Source organism: Myotis daubentonii, chromosome 20 (assembly GCF_963259705.1).
Source record: "Myotis daubentonii chromosome 20, mMyoDau2.1, whole genome shotgun sequence".
NCBI lineage: Eukaryota > Metazoa > Chordata > Mammalia > Chiroptera > Vespertilionidae > Myotis > Myotis daubentonii.
The window spans coordinates 17,250,008-17,265,523 of record NC_081859.1 but is presented as its reverse complement, the minus strand read 5'-3'; the positions used below and the strand labels follow the sequence as shown (position 1 = coordinate 17,265,523).

Below are 15,516 nucleotides of genomic sequence, written 5' to 3'. Positions count from 1 at the left end.
AAACTATGCCATCTCTGTGAAGGGCCAATTCACTATCTCCAGTGGTAACTCCAAGAACATGTTGTATCTGCAAATGAACAACATAGAAATACCATAGAAATAGAAAGGTTAATAATAAACTACTATGAACAACCGTATGCCAACATATTGGACAACATGGGCAAAAATGCTAAATTCCTAGAATCATATATCCTTTCAAAACTGAATCAGAAACAATCAAAAAATCTAAATACACCAAATTAATGTAATGAAGTTGAAGCAGGAATCAAAAACCTCCCAGCAAAGAAAATTCCTGGACCAGATAACTTCATAGGTGAATCTCACCAGACATTTAAAGGAAAATGAACACCTTTTGTTCTAAAAATATTTCCAAAATTCAGAAGGAAGGAAACTCCCAAGCTGCCTTCCACTGTCTACATTCTCCTAGATCTCTCAGAGACCGTGATCTCCATGGCCAGAGCCCTGCCGACTCTCTCCAGCTCTTCCCACAGCATCAAGGGCAGAGCAGACCCTGTAAAACCCACCTGCCCCCCTTCATCCACCAGCACCTATCTCACAGGTCCATCCGTCTATGGACACCCCTTGATGGGTCACAGACAGGAGACCTGAAGATGAGCCAGGACATGGTGATGGTGGTCCCAAGAGTCACATCCAGATATCAGGATCACAATGACAAGATTTTCAAACTAATTATTACTAAACCATTACCCACAACCTATCTAAACACACTTGGTCATGATGAAAATTCTATATCCAAATGTATGAAACTGGATCTACAACAGAGTCTAGAGAGTAAACACCACAAAGGAGGCTATGCAGCTGCTACACGCCCAGCACCAAACTCCCCTGAAGGAATAGGACCCAGGAGCTCTGTCTGTGAGTCTATAGTTCATGCTTCTGTTGTGAGGGATCAACACAGAAGCTCCTCTCTCCTCCAACACTTGGTCCACTGGCTCTAGGCTCACACTCTGGTCTCAGTTTATCCTCTGATCACTTTGTAGGGGAAACAGTGTCAAATGGAACTTCCCATCTCCTGAACAGGAACCCCCTGGACTTTTACTTCTTTCTCAGATTGTGAGGGTTGATTTCTCTTGGGTGACATTACTAGTGCCTGTCTACAGCATCTCTCATTTTAAACCTTCCCTTTTTGTGAGAATTTTCTCTCCTGTGTATTTGTATGGATTTTCTGAGCAGTTGGGTCCTATGGGAGGGCACAGGCCTGGATGTGGGAGTAATTTATAACAGACAGCACCTTTGTACAAATACCACTCTGGGACTATGTCCTTTATGTCAGAATTCAACCCCAATTCTCTCTATATAGTAGGAGGACATGCAAATAGGGCCCAGTTTGCTCATAAAAACCAGCCCAGCCCTGACCCTGCAGCTCTGGGACAGGAGCCCAGCCCTGGGATCCCCAGGTGTTCCCATTCCCTGGCCAGGACTGAAGACAGACCACTCACCATGGGGTTTGGGCTCAGCTGGGTTTTCCTTGTGGCTGTTTTCAGAGACAATTTATGGAGAATGATAGACACTGTGCATGTGAGTAGGTATGAATGAGAAAAACAGTGGACGTGTGAGAGTTTCCTGACCAGGACATCTTTGTGTTTGTAGGTGCCCAGTGTGAGGTGCAGTGGTGGAGTCTGGGGGAGGCTTTGTGCAGCCTGGGAGGTCTCTGAGAGTTTCCTGTGCAGCCTCTGGATTCACCTTTGACGACTATGGCATGGACTGGGTCCTCCGGGCTCCAGGGAAGGGGCTAGAGTGGGTGTCACTCATTAATTGGAGTGGTGGCAACACATACTATGCAGGCTCTGTGAAGGGCTAATTCACCATCTCCAGAGACAATGCCAAGAACACGGTGTTTCTGCAAATGAACAACCTAAGATTCGATGACATGGCCGTGTATTTCTGTGCAAGACATGCAAAGTGAATGGAAGTCACTGTGAACCCAGACACAAACCTCCCTGCAGGAGAGGCTGCGACCAGCAGGGGTCGCTCAGGGTCCCTGAACACAAGGACCATCCCAGCAGCAGGTGCAGTTGGAGAGAGATTTGAGCTGGTTTCCTGTGTGGTTTCCTCTTCATGTCACAGTTTCCCTCAGGGAACCTCTGGATTCCTGACTCTGCACTTACCTCTGACGTCTCTTGAGTTAGAAAGGTCTGTTGTAAACAGAGACAACTTTCTCATGTGGACAAAAGGCAGCGAGTCTCTTTCAGGCACTCTTGTGCTAAAATGACAATTAATGGTCTAATCTTCTGACTCACGTTTCCTAAATCTAACCAGAGGTTCTGCTGACTAGAAAGTGCAGCAGAGCTCAGGTCTCATTAGCCAACAGCAGGACACAATTGTGCTGGACAGAAGGCTTCAGAGGGATGTGATCCCAAGGTTAGCCAAGAAGGACCCCTTGGTGAATTCATTCACTTGTCATCATGTTCATAGCACCAATAGCAGGTGACACCATCAGGAGGATATAGAGGGACCCACCATAACTTGGAATGGTGTTTAGGCTGATGATGTTCCCCACACAGAGGGCCCTTGGAAAGGTTTATCACATCACAAACACATCTATTGCAAGCAGGGCAGGCTTTTCAGAGTCAGAAATGGCTGCCTGGCCAATTCTCCTGTGTCGGAAAGAGCTCCAGGAAAGTGCTGGAAATTCAGGCCTGAAAGCAGAGGCTGAAAGGAAAGCATCCGAAAAAATAAAAATGAGTGACTACTGGGAATACTATGGTGGATGATAAGCTGTCGTGCAGATTGAGTAAAGGAAATGAAATCAAGCAGAAGATTGAGCTGCTAATGTCAGTTAACTCTGAGAAGTTGTCCTCTTCAGAAAGGCTGGAGCCTCAACAAAATGCTCCCTTAGTTCCTCCACCACCACCTCAGCTACCACAGCCACTTCTGCTAGACCCCACACCCCCAGAGTCAGCTGAGGAGATCCTGGGTTCAGACAATGAGGAGCAGGAGGACCCCACAGACTAATGCAAAGGTGGCCACCATCCTGTGAAAATGGAGACCTTTTCAATGGCCAGTATCATGTTACTAGGAAGCTAGGATGGGGACACTTCTCTACTGTCTGGCTGTGCTGGGACATGCAGGGGAAAAATTTGTTGCAATGAAATTTGTGAAAAGTGCCCAGCATTATGCAGAGACAGCCTTGGATTAAATAAAATTGCTCAAATGTGTTCTAGAAAGTGATTCCAGTGACCCAAGTAAAGACATGGTAGTACAGCTAATTGATGACTTCAAGATTTCATGTATGAATGGAATCCTTGTCTGCATGTTCTTCGAAGTGCTTGGCCACCATCTCCTCAAATGGATTATCAAGTCCAACTATCAAGGCCTTCCTTTATGTTTTGTGAGGATTATCATTTGATAGGTACTCCCGGGGTTAGATTATCTACACAGGAAATGCAAGATCATTCATACTGACATCAAGCCAGAGGACATCTTTATGTGTGTGATGATGTACATGTGAGAAGAATGGCAGCTGAGGCTACACAGTGGCAGAAAGCCGGTGGTCCTCCTCCTTCAGGGACTGCTGTGAGTACGGCTCCACAGCATAAACCTATAGGAGAAATTTCTAAAAACAAAAAAGCAGCAGAAAAGGCAGGGTGAATGCTGGAAACGCACCTGCTTTTGGGAAGAATTGGAGTGTGAAGCCAAAAGGAAAATAATAGAAGAAAATGTCACATCAGCCATACCTTTCAAGGAGCAAGATGATGAATACCGCCCAGAGGTGAAACTAAAAACAGAAGCACTAGAGGAGGCTGCTGAGGGAGAGCCTGTGCTTAACAACAGTGAAGCTGAGGACCAGGAAGAGAAAGAAGATGCTGAGAAAGAAAACATTGAGCAGGATGAAGACGATGGTGGACAGGAGCTTGAGAAGATAGACCCCACCTGGATAGAATCACCTAAAACCAATGACCACATTGGGAATGGCCCGTTCCTGCTAGAGCAGCAGCTGGATGATGAAGACAATGATGAAGAAGATTGCCCAAACCCCGAGGAGTATAACCTTGATGAGCCAAACGCAGAAAGTGATTACACATATACCAGCTCCTATGAACAATTCAATGGTAAATTGCCAAATGGATGGCATAAAATTCCTAAGTCTCAGTTTCCAGAGTTTTCCACCTCATTGTCCTCTGGGCCCTTAGAACCTGTGGCTTGTGGCTCCGCACATTCTGAGGAGTCCCGCTTACTGAGCAGGAGGAAAACAGCCCATCCCAAGACAAGAGCAGGATGGTTTTGGCCTCCAGCACTGGGGATTTGCCACCAAACAAAACACAGGTAGCAGACTTACTGGTGAATCCTCTGGATCCATGGAACACTTATAAAGTTAGAGTTAAGACTGCTGACCTGTGAGATGCTTGTTGGGTACATAAACACTTCACAGATGACATTCAGACATGTCACTACAGATCCATCGAGGTTTTAATAGGAGCAGGTTAAAGCACACCTGCTGACACCTGGAGCACGGTGTGTATGGCATTTGAGCTGATGACGGGAGATTATTTGTTTGAACCGCGTTCTGGAGAGGACTGTTCCATAGAGGAAGACCACATAGGCCATATCATAGAACTGCTATGCAGTATCCCAGGGCACTTTGCTCTATCTGGAAAATACTCTAGGAAATTCTTCAATCGCAGAGGAGAACTGCGGCACATCACCAAGCTGAAGCCCTGGAGCCTCCTTGATGCTTGATGTACTTGTGGAAAAGTATGGGTGTCCCCATGAAGATGCTGCACAGTTTACAGATTTCCTATGTTAGAAATGGTTCCAGAAAAACAAGCCTCTGCTGGCGAATGCCTTCGGCATCCTTGGCTGACTTCTTAGTAGATTTTACAAATGTGGTATTCTGAGCTAGCAAATGTTTTCCAGTACATTGGGTCTAAATGGTGACTCTCATCCTTTTAACATGATTACAAGTGAACTGGCTTCATCCTCAGACCTTTATTTTGCTTTGAGGTACTGTCGTTTGACATTTTTCTTTGTGCAATATGATCCTGGGGAAGGGTAGTCTCTATCTTCAGCTTATTAGCTCACTGACCCACTTTCTTCTGGAACAACACCACGTCTCTAAGCATTGTTTCTGGCATTGTGTGACATCCAAACATCAGGTTTTTTTTAAATATACTTTCTTCTTGTGTTTTGGGAGGTTTTGTAACTATTTATTAAGAAATGTTTTAGCCAAATACTATATAGTTTAAAATCTTAAGAAATCAAGTTGGAACCAAGAAATAGCAGAAAATTTACAATTTTATCTTCTGGCAAAGGGAAATCATTCCTGTATTATAAGATATATAAATGCAATGCACCCTGTAAATGTTAATTCCCATTAAATATAGGATGGGAACTCCAATTTTAGAAAAAAAGAAAGAAAGAAAGAAAGAAAGAAAGAAAGAAAGAAAGAAAGAAAGAAAGAAAGAAAGAAAGAAAGAAAGAAAGAAAGGAAGGAAGGAAGGAAGGAAGAAAGAAAGAAAGAAAGAAAGAAAGAAAGAAAGAAAGAAAGAAAGAAAGAAAGAGAAAGAAAGAAAGAAATGGCTGCCTGGTGGCATGGCTCAGTGGTTGAGAGTCACAGTTCCATTGCTGGTCAGGGCACGTGCCCAGGTTGCAGTCTCAATACCAGTGTGGGACACGCAGGGGGCAGCAGATTCATGGCTCTCTCTCAACATTGATATTTCTATCTCTCCCCCCATCTCTTCCTCTCTGAAATCATTGAAAAATATATTTTTGAACAAAAAGGAAAGAAATGTTTGGATCCCCCAGGTTAGGACACTGGTTCAGGGTTTTATTGTGGATGAAGATGGGGTCATGGAGGGTCCTTCACACAGAGGGGCTTATGTGGTTTCAATGTCCCACCTGCAGGAAACATGGTGGCATCCCGCTTTCTCTTCCATTTTCCCCTAAGTTTTCAGGAGAAGAGAGAGGGATGAACCATAACACCTCAGGATGAATCATCAGACATAGAGCCTTTGAAAGAACCAAGATGGTGGCATAAGTAAATGCCTGTACTCACCACCTCCCATAATCACATCAAAATAATAACTAAAATACAGAACAACCATCAATCAGAATAGCCTGAAAGCTGGCAGAATGGAAGTTCTACAATTGGAAAAGGAAAGAAGACAGTACATTGGAAAGGAGGAAGTAAAACTGTCAATATTTGCAGGTGATATGATATTGTACATAGAAAACCCTAAAGACTCCACAAAAAATCTACTAGATTTAATAAATGAATTTGGCAATATGGCAGGATACAAGGATACAAAATTAACACCAATAAATTGATGATATTTTTATACACCAATAATGAATTGTGAGAAAGAGAAACTAAACAATCTCATTTACCAGTGCAACAAAAAAAAATTAAGATACTTAGAAATAAACTTAACCCAGGAGGTAAAAGACTTGTATTGAGGAAACTACATGACTTTGAAAAAAGAGATAGAGTAAAATATAAACAAATATAAGAATATACAGTGTCCATGAATTGGTAGAATTAACATCAGTAAAATGTCCATGTTACCAAAGGCAATCTACAGATGTAATGCAACCCCTATTAAAATAACAACAGCATGTTTCATAGAGCTAGAACAAACACTCCAAAAATTTATATGGAACCAAAAAACACCCCAAATAGCTACAGCACTTTTGAGAAAGAAGAACAAAATTGGAGGGATCACAAGTCTAGGTACCAAGTTATAGTACAAAAGCCACCATAATCAAAACAGCCTGGTGCTGGGAAAAGAACAGGCATATTGACCAATGAAATAGAACAGAGAACCCAGAAATGGACCCAAGCCATTACACACAATTAATATTTAAAAGAGGAAACAAGAATTTACAATGGAGTCAAGACAGACATGCACCTATGGATGAGGACAGTGGGTTGGGAGTGAGGGCGGAGGGTGGGGTGGGAACTGGAAGGAGGGGAGTTATGGGGGGGAAAAAGAGGAACAAATGTAATAATCTGAACAATAAAGATTTAATAAAAAAATAAAAAATAAATAAAAGTAGGAAAAAAAAGACAGACTTTTCAACAAATGCTTTGGGGTTAAATTGAACAGATACATGCAAAAGCAAATGAAAATAGACCACCAACTTACACCATACACAGGAAATAACTTAAAATGGATAACGACTGAAATGTAAGTTGGAAAACTATAAAAACACTAGAAAAAACCATAGGCAGCAAAATCTGACATCTCTCATAGCAATATGTTTACAGGTATATCTCCTAGGGCAAAGGAAACTAAGTAGAAAATTAACAAATGGGGCTACATCAACATAAAAAGCTTCTGCACAGCAAAAGAAACCATCAACAAAATGAAAAGGGAGCCCACTGTATGGGAGGACATATTTGGCAAGGATACATCTGATAAAGGGTTAATATTCAAAATATATAAGGAACTCATACAACTTAACAAAAGGAAAACAAACAACCCAATTAAAATATGGGCAAAGGGCCTAAATTAACACTTCCCCAAAGGGAACATACATATGACCAAGAGACATATGAGAATATGCTCAAGTCACTAATTATCCAAGAGATGCAAATTATAAAGAAAGTGAGGTATCACCCCACACCTGTTAGAATGATCATCATAAACAAACCAACACGTTGTGTGTGGAGCACTTGAGGATGTGGAAAAAATGAACCCAGGTACAATGCTGGTGGGAATGGAGACTGGTGCAACCACTATGGAAAACAATATGGTTTTTCTTCAAAAAATTAACTATGGAACTGTCATTTAACCCAGTGTTCCCACTTCTGGGAATATATCCTAAGGGACTGGAAACATCAATCAGAAGGAATGTCTGCACCCCTGTGTTCATAGCAGCACAATTTATAATAGCTAAGACCTGGAAACAGACCAAGAGCCCATCAGTAGATGAGTGGATAAAAAATCTGTGGTATATTTATACAACAAATTATTATCTATAATAATGAAAGCGTAATATGCAAACTGAACAGCAGAAAGACCGTCTGGACGACCTTCCGGATGACCATGCTATGACATGCACCGGTGCCAGGCCAGCCAAGGCAGGTGAGATGCAATTGGTCAGGGGCCCCGCCATCGCCCCAACATTACCCCATAGAGGGAGGTCCAGACCACCCTACTGGCTGTGCTGAGGCGAGTGGGCAGGGCCTCCCTCTGCAGGGCTATGGATCTGGGGGTCCCCTCCATCGATTTCCCCACAGAGGGAGGACCAGGCCACCAGCAAGCAATGCTGTGGCAGGTGGCCAGTGATTGCCCTGCAGAGGGAGGCCCACGTCAGCCAAGCGATGGCACCCCATGCCTGTCCAGCAGATGGAGGCAATGGGTGGTGGGGGAGGGTAAGCAATGCTGCACAGATGGCAAGCAGTGTCAGCAGGGGAGCTGGGCAAGCTGCTGACAACCAGGGGAAGGAAAGCCCCAAAAGGCCAGGCCTAGAACACCCTCACCCCCTCCCCCAACCTCATGCAGGGATTCCGTATACCAGGCTACAGTACATCCATAAAAAAGAAGGATCTCGCCCTGACTGGTTTGGCTCAGTGGATAGAGCATTGGCCTGTGGACCGAAGGGTCCCAGGTTCGATTCCAGTCAAGGGCATGGACCTTGGTTGTGGGCACATCCCTGGTAAGTGGTGTGCAGGAGGCAGCTAATCGATGTTTCTCTCTCATTGATGTTTCTAACTCTCTAACTCTCTCCCTTCCTCTCTGTAAAAAACCAATAAAATATATTATATAAAAAAAGAAGGATCTCTTGCCCTGAGATAGCATGGAGGGACCTGGAGAGTATCAGGCTAAGTGAAATAAGTCTGTCAGAGAAAGACAAGTATCACAGGATCTCACTCATATATGGAATCTAATGAACAAAATAAACTGATGAACAAAATGGATCCAGAGACTTAGAAGCTTGGAACAGACTGTGGAATCTCAGAGGGAAGGTAGGGGAGGGCGGGAGGGTCTGGAGAGATCAACCAAAGAACTCCTATGCATATATGTATAATTCATAGATGCAGACAATAGGCTGGTGAAGGCCATGGGCAGAGGGTGGGGTGGGCTAAAAGGGGTCATTGGGAGATAAAAGGGGACATATGTAATACCTTCTACAATGAAGATACAATTTTTTTTAAAAAGAATGAGGACCTGAAGACTCAGTCTACCACTGAGCATGGTGCCTGTGTCATCCACCTTCTCTCAGGTGGGGTCAAGACCTCAGCTATGAAATACTCTGCCTCATGAATATGCAAAAGAGAGGGGGTAGACTAGGTTAAATGTGGTGTCTGTGCCCTGAGGGCATCACCCACAGCCACACCTTCCACTACAGAAGTGCTCACAGCACAGCCCCTCACCATGGACTGGAGCTGGAGAACCCTCCTCCTGGTGGCCATGGCTACAGGTAAGGGGCTCCTGTCCTGGGTTAAGGAAAGGACAAGGGAGAGTCAAGGGGGATTTCCACCCACTCCTGTCTCCACTCCACAGGTGTCCACTCCCAGGTGCAGCTGGTGCAGTCTGGGGCTGAGGTGAGAAAGCCTTGGACCTCTGTGAAGGTCTCCTGCAAGGCTTCTGGATACACCTTCACCAGCTACTGGATGCACTGGGTGTGACAGGCTCCAGGGCAAGGGCATGAGTGGATGAGGTGGTTTTACCCTAACAATAGGAACACAAAATATGCACAGAAGTTCCAAGGCAGAGTCTCCATGACTAGAGACACATCCACGAGCACAGCCTACATGGAGCTCAGCAGCCTGAGAGCTGAGGACACAGCCACATTTTACTGTGCAAGGGACACAAAGTGAGAGGAAGTCAGTGTGAGCCCAGACACAAACCTCTCTGCAGGAGAGGCTGTGACCACCAGGGGGCACTCAGGGTCCCTGAACAGAAGGACCATCCCAGCAGCAGGTGCAGTTGGAGATTTGGGCTGTTTCCTGTATGGTTTCCTGTTCATATCACAGTTTCCCTCAGGGAATCTGTCTGCATTCCTGATTCTGCACTTACCTCTGAAGTCTCTGAGTTAGAAAAGTCTGTTGTAAACAGAGATAACTTCTTCAAATGGACAAATATCATAGAGAGTCTATTTCAGATGCTCTTGTGCCAAGTACCAATTAATGATCAAATCTTCTGAACCAAGTCAGATAAATACAACCAGAGGCTCTGCTGACTCAACCGTGCAGCTCAGCCCCACACAGCTCAGAGTCCCAGCCAGTAGCAGGACATGATTGTGTTGGAAAGCAGACACCAGAGGCATGTGATCTGAAAGCCTGAAATGAAGAATTCACGGTGGTTACAATCATTGACTTGTCATCATGCTCATAGCATCAAGAGTAGGTGACACTAGGCAGAAGCATATGGACCCACAGAAGCTTGGTTCACATGTACAGGCCGATGACAAATACACACACAAGGGGACATGGGATGTTTATTATGCACACAGTTCAAAGCTCAGGGAAGCACAGGGAAGGCCCTTCATCTGGTCAGACCTGCTTGGATGGAATCAGGAAAGGAGACTGGCTTTCTGCTCTATTATTTTCAAAGAGATGGGGGAGGGAATGAATTCTGTTTCCAGGGGCTTGAGTGGTTTCAATCCCCCAATGACATCTGAAGACAAAACCCTGATTTCTTATCAGATTTCTCCTGTTTGTCAGATGGAGAAGAGGCAAGAATAAGGCATCAGTTGTCAGCAGTCAAGCAAAAATAAAATAGGGTTTGGGTACATATTTTTCTTAACAACTATACAAAATGTGCAAAAGTTGAAATAAAGTGTCATTATGTGTATTCAAAATCCAGGGCTACAGAAAATGGGGAGAATAATTATAAGTAAGAAAATGAGGATGAGGATGATGAAGGTGATCATAATGATGATGATGTTGTTGGTGATGGTGGTGGAGGTGGTGATAGTGATAATAAAATTGTACAACAGTAACTCTCTGTTCCAATGTCTGTGGGAATCTGTACTTTTTCCAAGGTCACCAGTTTTTAGAAGGCCTTGTGTCAACTTAGAGTTGGGCCTTTGGGGTTTCAATTTCCCAATGACAGCCAAGGAGAAGACGCCTGCTTTCTTTTCCTATAAAAAGTCATTGTGTGTGGACAACCAGCTTGTCTATAGAAAATGAGAAGAACAATTTTAAGTAAGAAAATGGTGATGATGGTGATAATGATGATATTGATGATGATGTAGACGAGGCTTGATAGGAGAAAGGGGAGACTTATGTAACACTTCAAACAAGACAGTGGTTTTTTTTTTGTTTTTTTTTTTTAAAGAATCACACACTTAAAAAGGACAGCAACTACAGATTTAGACAGGGATTTGGTCCAATGAAATGATGGCTACACATACAGACACACCATGACCATGGCTCCTCCAGTGAGAGGTGTCCACTCTTCCCTGTAAGGGTTCAGATATTTCATAAATGTGACCCCAATGAATTATGCAGCTTGGATGATGCATGGTGTGATCACGTGAGTAAGGATCACAAAGATGTCCAAGTACAGACCCCTGGACCTCAGAAGGTGTGAGATCTATAGTAATGGTCTAGAACAGAGACACCGTGAGAACGTGCATGTAGGAAAGAGGGATCCCCTTCCCACCAGTTTGCAATGACACTTTCCTAGTTTCTCTTGATCCCTACTCGGGTAATCTTTCATATTTTTATTTCTAACAAACTCCTATTCATACTTATTTAGGTAATTCCTACAATGATACAAGCTGTCTCTATCATGCCTTACACTTCCTTCTAGGCCTTCACTCTAGGAGGCTTTTTTAAAAGTATATTTTTATTGATTTCAGAGAAAAGGGAGAGGGAGAGAGAGATAGAGACATCAATGATGGGAGAGAATCATTGATTGATTGCCTCCTGCACGCCCCCTATGGGAGATCGAGCACACAACCCAGGCATGTGCCTTGACTGGAATCGAACCTGAAACTATTCTCTATCTATAGCCCAATGCTCTATCTATTGAGCAAAACCAGCTAGGGTGGAAGGAAGCTTTAAACTCACATGCCCAGTAACTGTCTGTCCATGAACAGCAGGCATATTTGTCATGTGACTCAAAACAAGTCCAGCTTCCTCCCCTCACCCAATTCCACAGTCATGTCCAGAGTTATGGGTAGTTTCCCAGCAGTGCTCTCTTCTGGTACCAGAACCTGCTCCAGTCCCTGTGGCTGCTGTAGCCAATCCACATGGACAGTGGAGCTCAGCATTTTCTGGGGAGTTCTTTGTAAAATCACCCAAAACAGGTCCCATTAAAGGAAATATTATTAAATTAGCCTTGGTTAAAATTAAAGAATTTTGTCTCATAAAAGATTCCATTAAGCAAAATAAAACATAACAAACAAATTTCCAAATCATGTCTGATATGAGAGCATATAAATTACACATTAAGGATGTATATGTTTGTGGGAGAGACCAGCACCCTGTGACCACAGTGAATCCCCAGGGGTAGGCAGAGGGAGGCTGGGGGTGAAGGATTCCTTTCCTGTTAGAAATTCTATGGTAGGAATTCTCTTCCTTCACCTCCTCTGAGCCTCAACATCACTGATAACACTAAAATAAGAAAACAGGTCAAAGTTCTTCCATCATAATTTCAACATATGAATGATTCTGAGTTGTACACATATATGATCACTGCTGTTATTTCTTATCTTTCTCCACTCAGAGCCATGACTATTGCTGATGTAACTAGTTAGGGGTTCTCTGCAATAGGCTATGGGCTTGAACAAAGGGAGAGTTTGCACAGGAAGCTATAGACACAATCACAAAGTTTCCAATAAGAGTCAAGAATGTCCCACCTTCCTGTGCTTGAGAGGTAGTATCTCAGATAAAAGTAACTTATAAATTAATGTATAAGATATTCAGAATGACTATCCTTTATCTTTTCTTTTTTGCACAAAGATAGAAATTATTGGTATGAAATAAAAATTTGGAAATTGTACACACTAGAGTGTTCAGATTGAGAAATGGTCTGAACAAATGCTAATCCCTTTTGCATCTGTTTAAAAGATGCATGAGAAGGTAAAAGTGTAACCTGCTCGCCAAAACCGGTTTGGCTCAGTGGATAGAGCATCGGCCTGAGGACTGAAAGGTCCCAGGTTCGATTCTGGTCAAGGGCATGTACCTGGGTTGCAGGCACATCCCCAGTGGGGGATGTGCAGGAGGCGGCTGATCGATGTTTCTCTCTCATCGATGTTTCTAACTCTCTATCCCTCTCCCTTCCTCTCTGTAAAAATCAATAAAATATATTTTTAAGAAAAGTGTAACCTGCTCATCTAGTCCATATTTCTTCTTATGCTCAGAAAGGTGAGGCTGTGCTTTGACCTGAATCCAATGTGCCTCATGACTGATGTGGTCCCCTGTCCCTGACTTACATGTTGATTGAGGTCAAGAGAAGAGGCACCCCACACAGGCCCCAGAAAGACCAGGGTAGCCTGACCGCAGGCCCTTTCCTTATAAGAAAAGGGCTGCCCCTCATGCAAATCTCGGTCAAGCTCCAGGATACATCCTCTCCTGGGCTGTGCAGGCTCACAGCTCTCTCCTCACACAGGCTGAGGTCTCTGGGAAGGCAGAGCTGTGGTCTAGAAGAAGATGAGGCTGCTGTGTCTTCTCTTGTGCCTGGTGACAGCCCCCCAAGGTGAGGGTCTCATGGGTCAGGCAGGGTTCATGGGATGTGGGTGACTGCATGTGACTGACAGGGTCTGATGCTCCTTGTCCCCAGGTGTCCTGTCCCAGGTGCAGCTGCAGGAGTCGGGCCCAGGACTGGTGAAGCCCGCACAGACCCTCTCCCTCACCTGCACTGTCTCTGGTTACTCCATCACCAGTGATTACCGCTGGAATTGGATCCGCCAGCCCCCAGGAAAGGGGCTGGAGTGGATAGGGGGCATACGTTATGATGGAGACACTAAATACAGCCCCTCCCTCAAGAGCCGAACCTCCATCTCCAGAGACACATCCAAGAACCAGTTCTTCCTGCAGCTGACCTCTGTGACCACGGAGGACATGGCTGTGTATTACTGTGCGAGACACAGTGAGGGGAAGTCAGTGTGAGCCCAGACACAAACCTCCCCGAGGGAGGCAGCAGGGTTGGGATGCAGGGGGCTCTCCGGACACCAGGGGGCGCTCAGGACACACAGCACAGAGAGCAGCCCCAGGAGCAGGAGCAGAGGGAGGTAGGGAGGAAGGGCCTTTTTGTTGGGCACAGGGATTGCCTCTCAAGCTCTCAGCTGCCTCCGGGGATGAGTCTTCCTTCTCATATTCTCACTGCAGACAGCAATGAACAAGGGACATTGTCTGTTTGCAGGTGGCTTGTTAGCAGCGAAGGGGTCTCTGGGGTCTCTCCTTCATCAGGTCTCCTTCACAAATTCTAAAAGTGACTTTTTTCACTAACTTTTCAATGTTTCACTGATGAGTGTAAACCCCGCAGGTATGTTGTTGGCATTGGGCTGTGTTCAGTGCTCTGCCTCCATCCCTCCCTGGTCACAGCTCTCTCAGGGTCTGTCTCTCCATGTACTCTCTACCATCCTGGTTCCAGGAAGATCACAGGGCCCTCCCTCTACTGAAAGGCTTGAGCACACTCAGCGCTGATGTACCTCACCCATCCTCTCTGGGTCCACATTGATCCCTGGAAGAGCTGTCAGCTCAGTGCACCAAACACAGGGAGCCCCACATTCATCCACAGGAGGGGGCCCTGTTGTCCTGCTGGAAGCAGTGCTAACCCCATTGTGGGGACAAGTGACCCTGAGAGCTGGGATGTGCATCATAGAACGTGTCCCTTCAGCTTTCCTCCCGGATCCAAGGTTTTCTAACTTCACTGGGGGTGAGATGTGCATTGGGAGCCAAGGAGTTGTCCATGGGACCCCCTGCATCCATACCCTCTTCTTACTACTTCCCCAGGAAACACAGAGTCACATAGTCCCACAAATAGAGTCACAAGCAGTCAGAAACACAGACACACATAGTTACAAACACAGTCACACACAGTTGCATACTGATTTCTGGAAAAGACATGAATTCACACATGAGCAGTGATACAAAACCATTCATCTCATTACACACTGTACTTTATGAATTCTAAATAAGAAAACGTGGTTAAGTTTCATTCTCTTGGATGCCATTTGAAATAAATATGTAGCCTGGAAGCAACTATTATTTCACCACTGACCACACACTGTGAAGATCAGCAGTTGTGTTTCTCAGTCCACTCACTTGGTAGGAGCTCAAATTAGGTATTTGATCCTAACATTGCTAGATTGTTATGAATTAACACACACACACACACACACACACACACACACACACACACACACACACACTTGAAGTAATAGTGAAAACCTTCTAATAGAGAATATCCAAGGGTCAAATGGACTCAGAATTTCAAAGAAGAATTGATAACTTCTTAATCAAATCTTCTTGAACTCTTCCAATAATTAAAAGAAGGGGCAACATTTCCGAAGATATTTATTGAGCTGAGCATTACACTGATACCAAGCCATGTAAGGACACATAAAAATGAAAGAACAATGTCCCAGAGGAAC

The 15,516-nt window shown here is 44.5% G+C and overlaps 1 pseudogene and 1 gene segment (V, D, J or C); both read left to right on the top strand.

Annotated features, from left to right (window-relative positions):
• LOC132222663 (Ig heavy chain V region 1B43-like) overlaps positions 1–15,516 on the top strand; it is a 150,306-nt gene that overhangs the window by 122,561 nt on the left and 12,229 nt on the right. Inside the window, 1 exon segment of the V gene segment in view lies at positions 13,701–14,009. Coding sequence covers positions 13,701–14,009 — 309 coding nt within the window.
• On the top strand, positions 2,768–4,892 carry LOC132222604 (SRSF protein kinase 2-like; annotated as a pseudogene).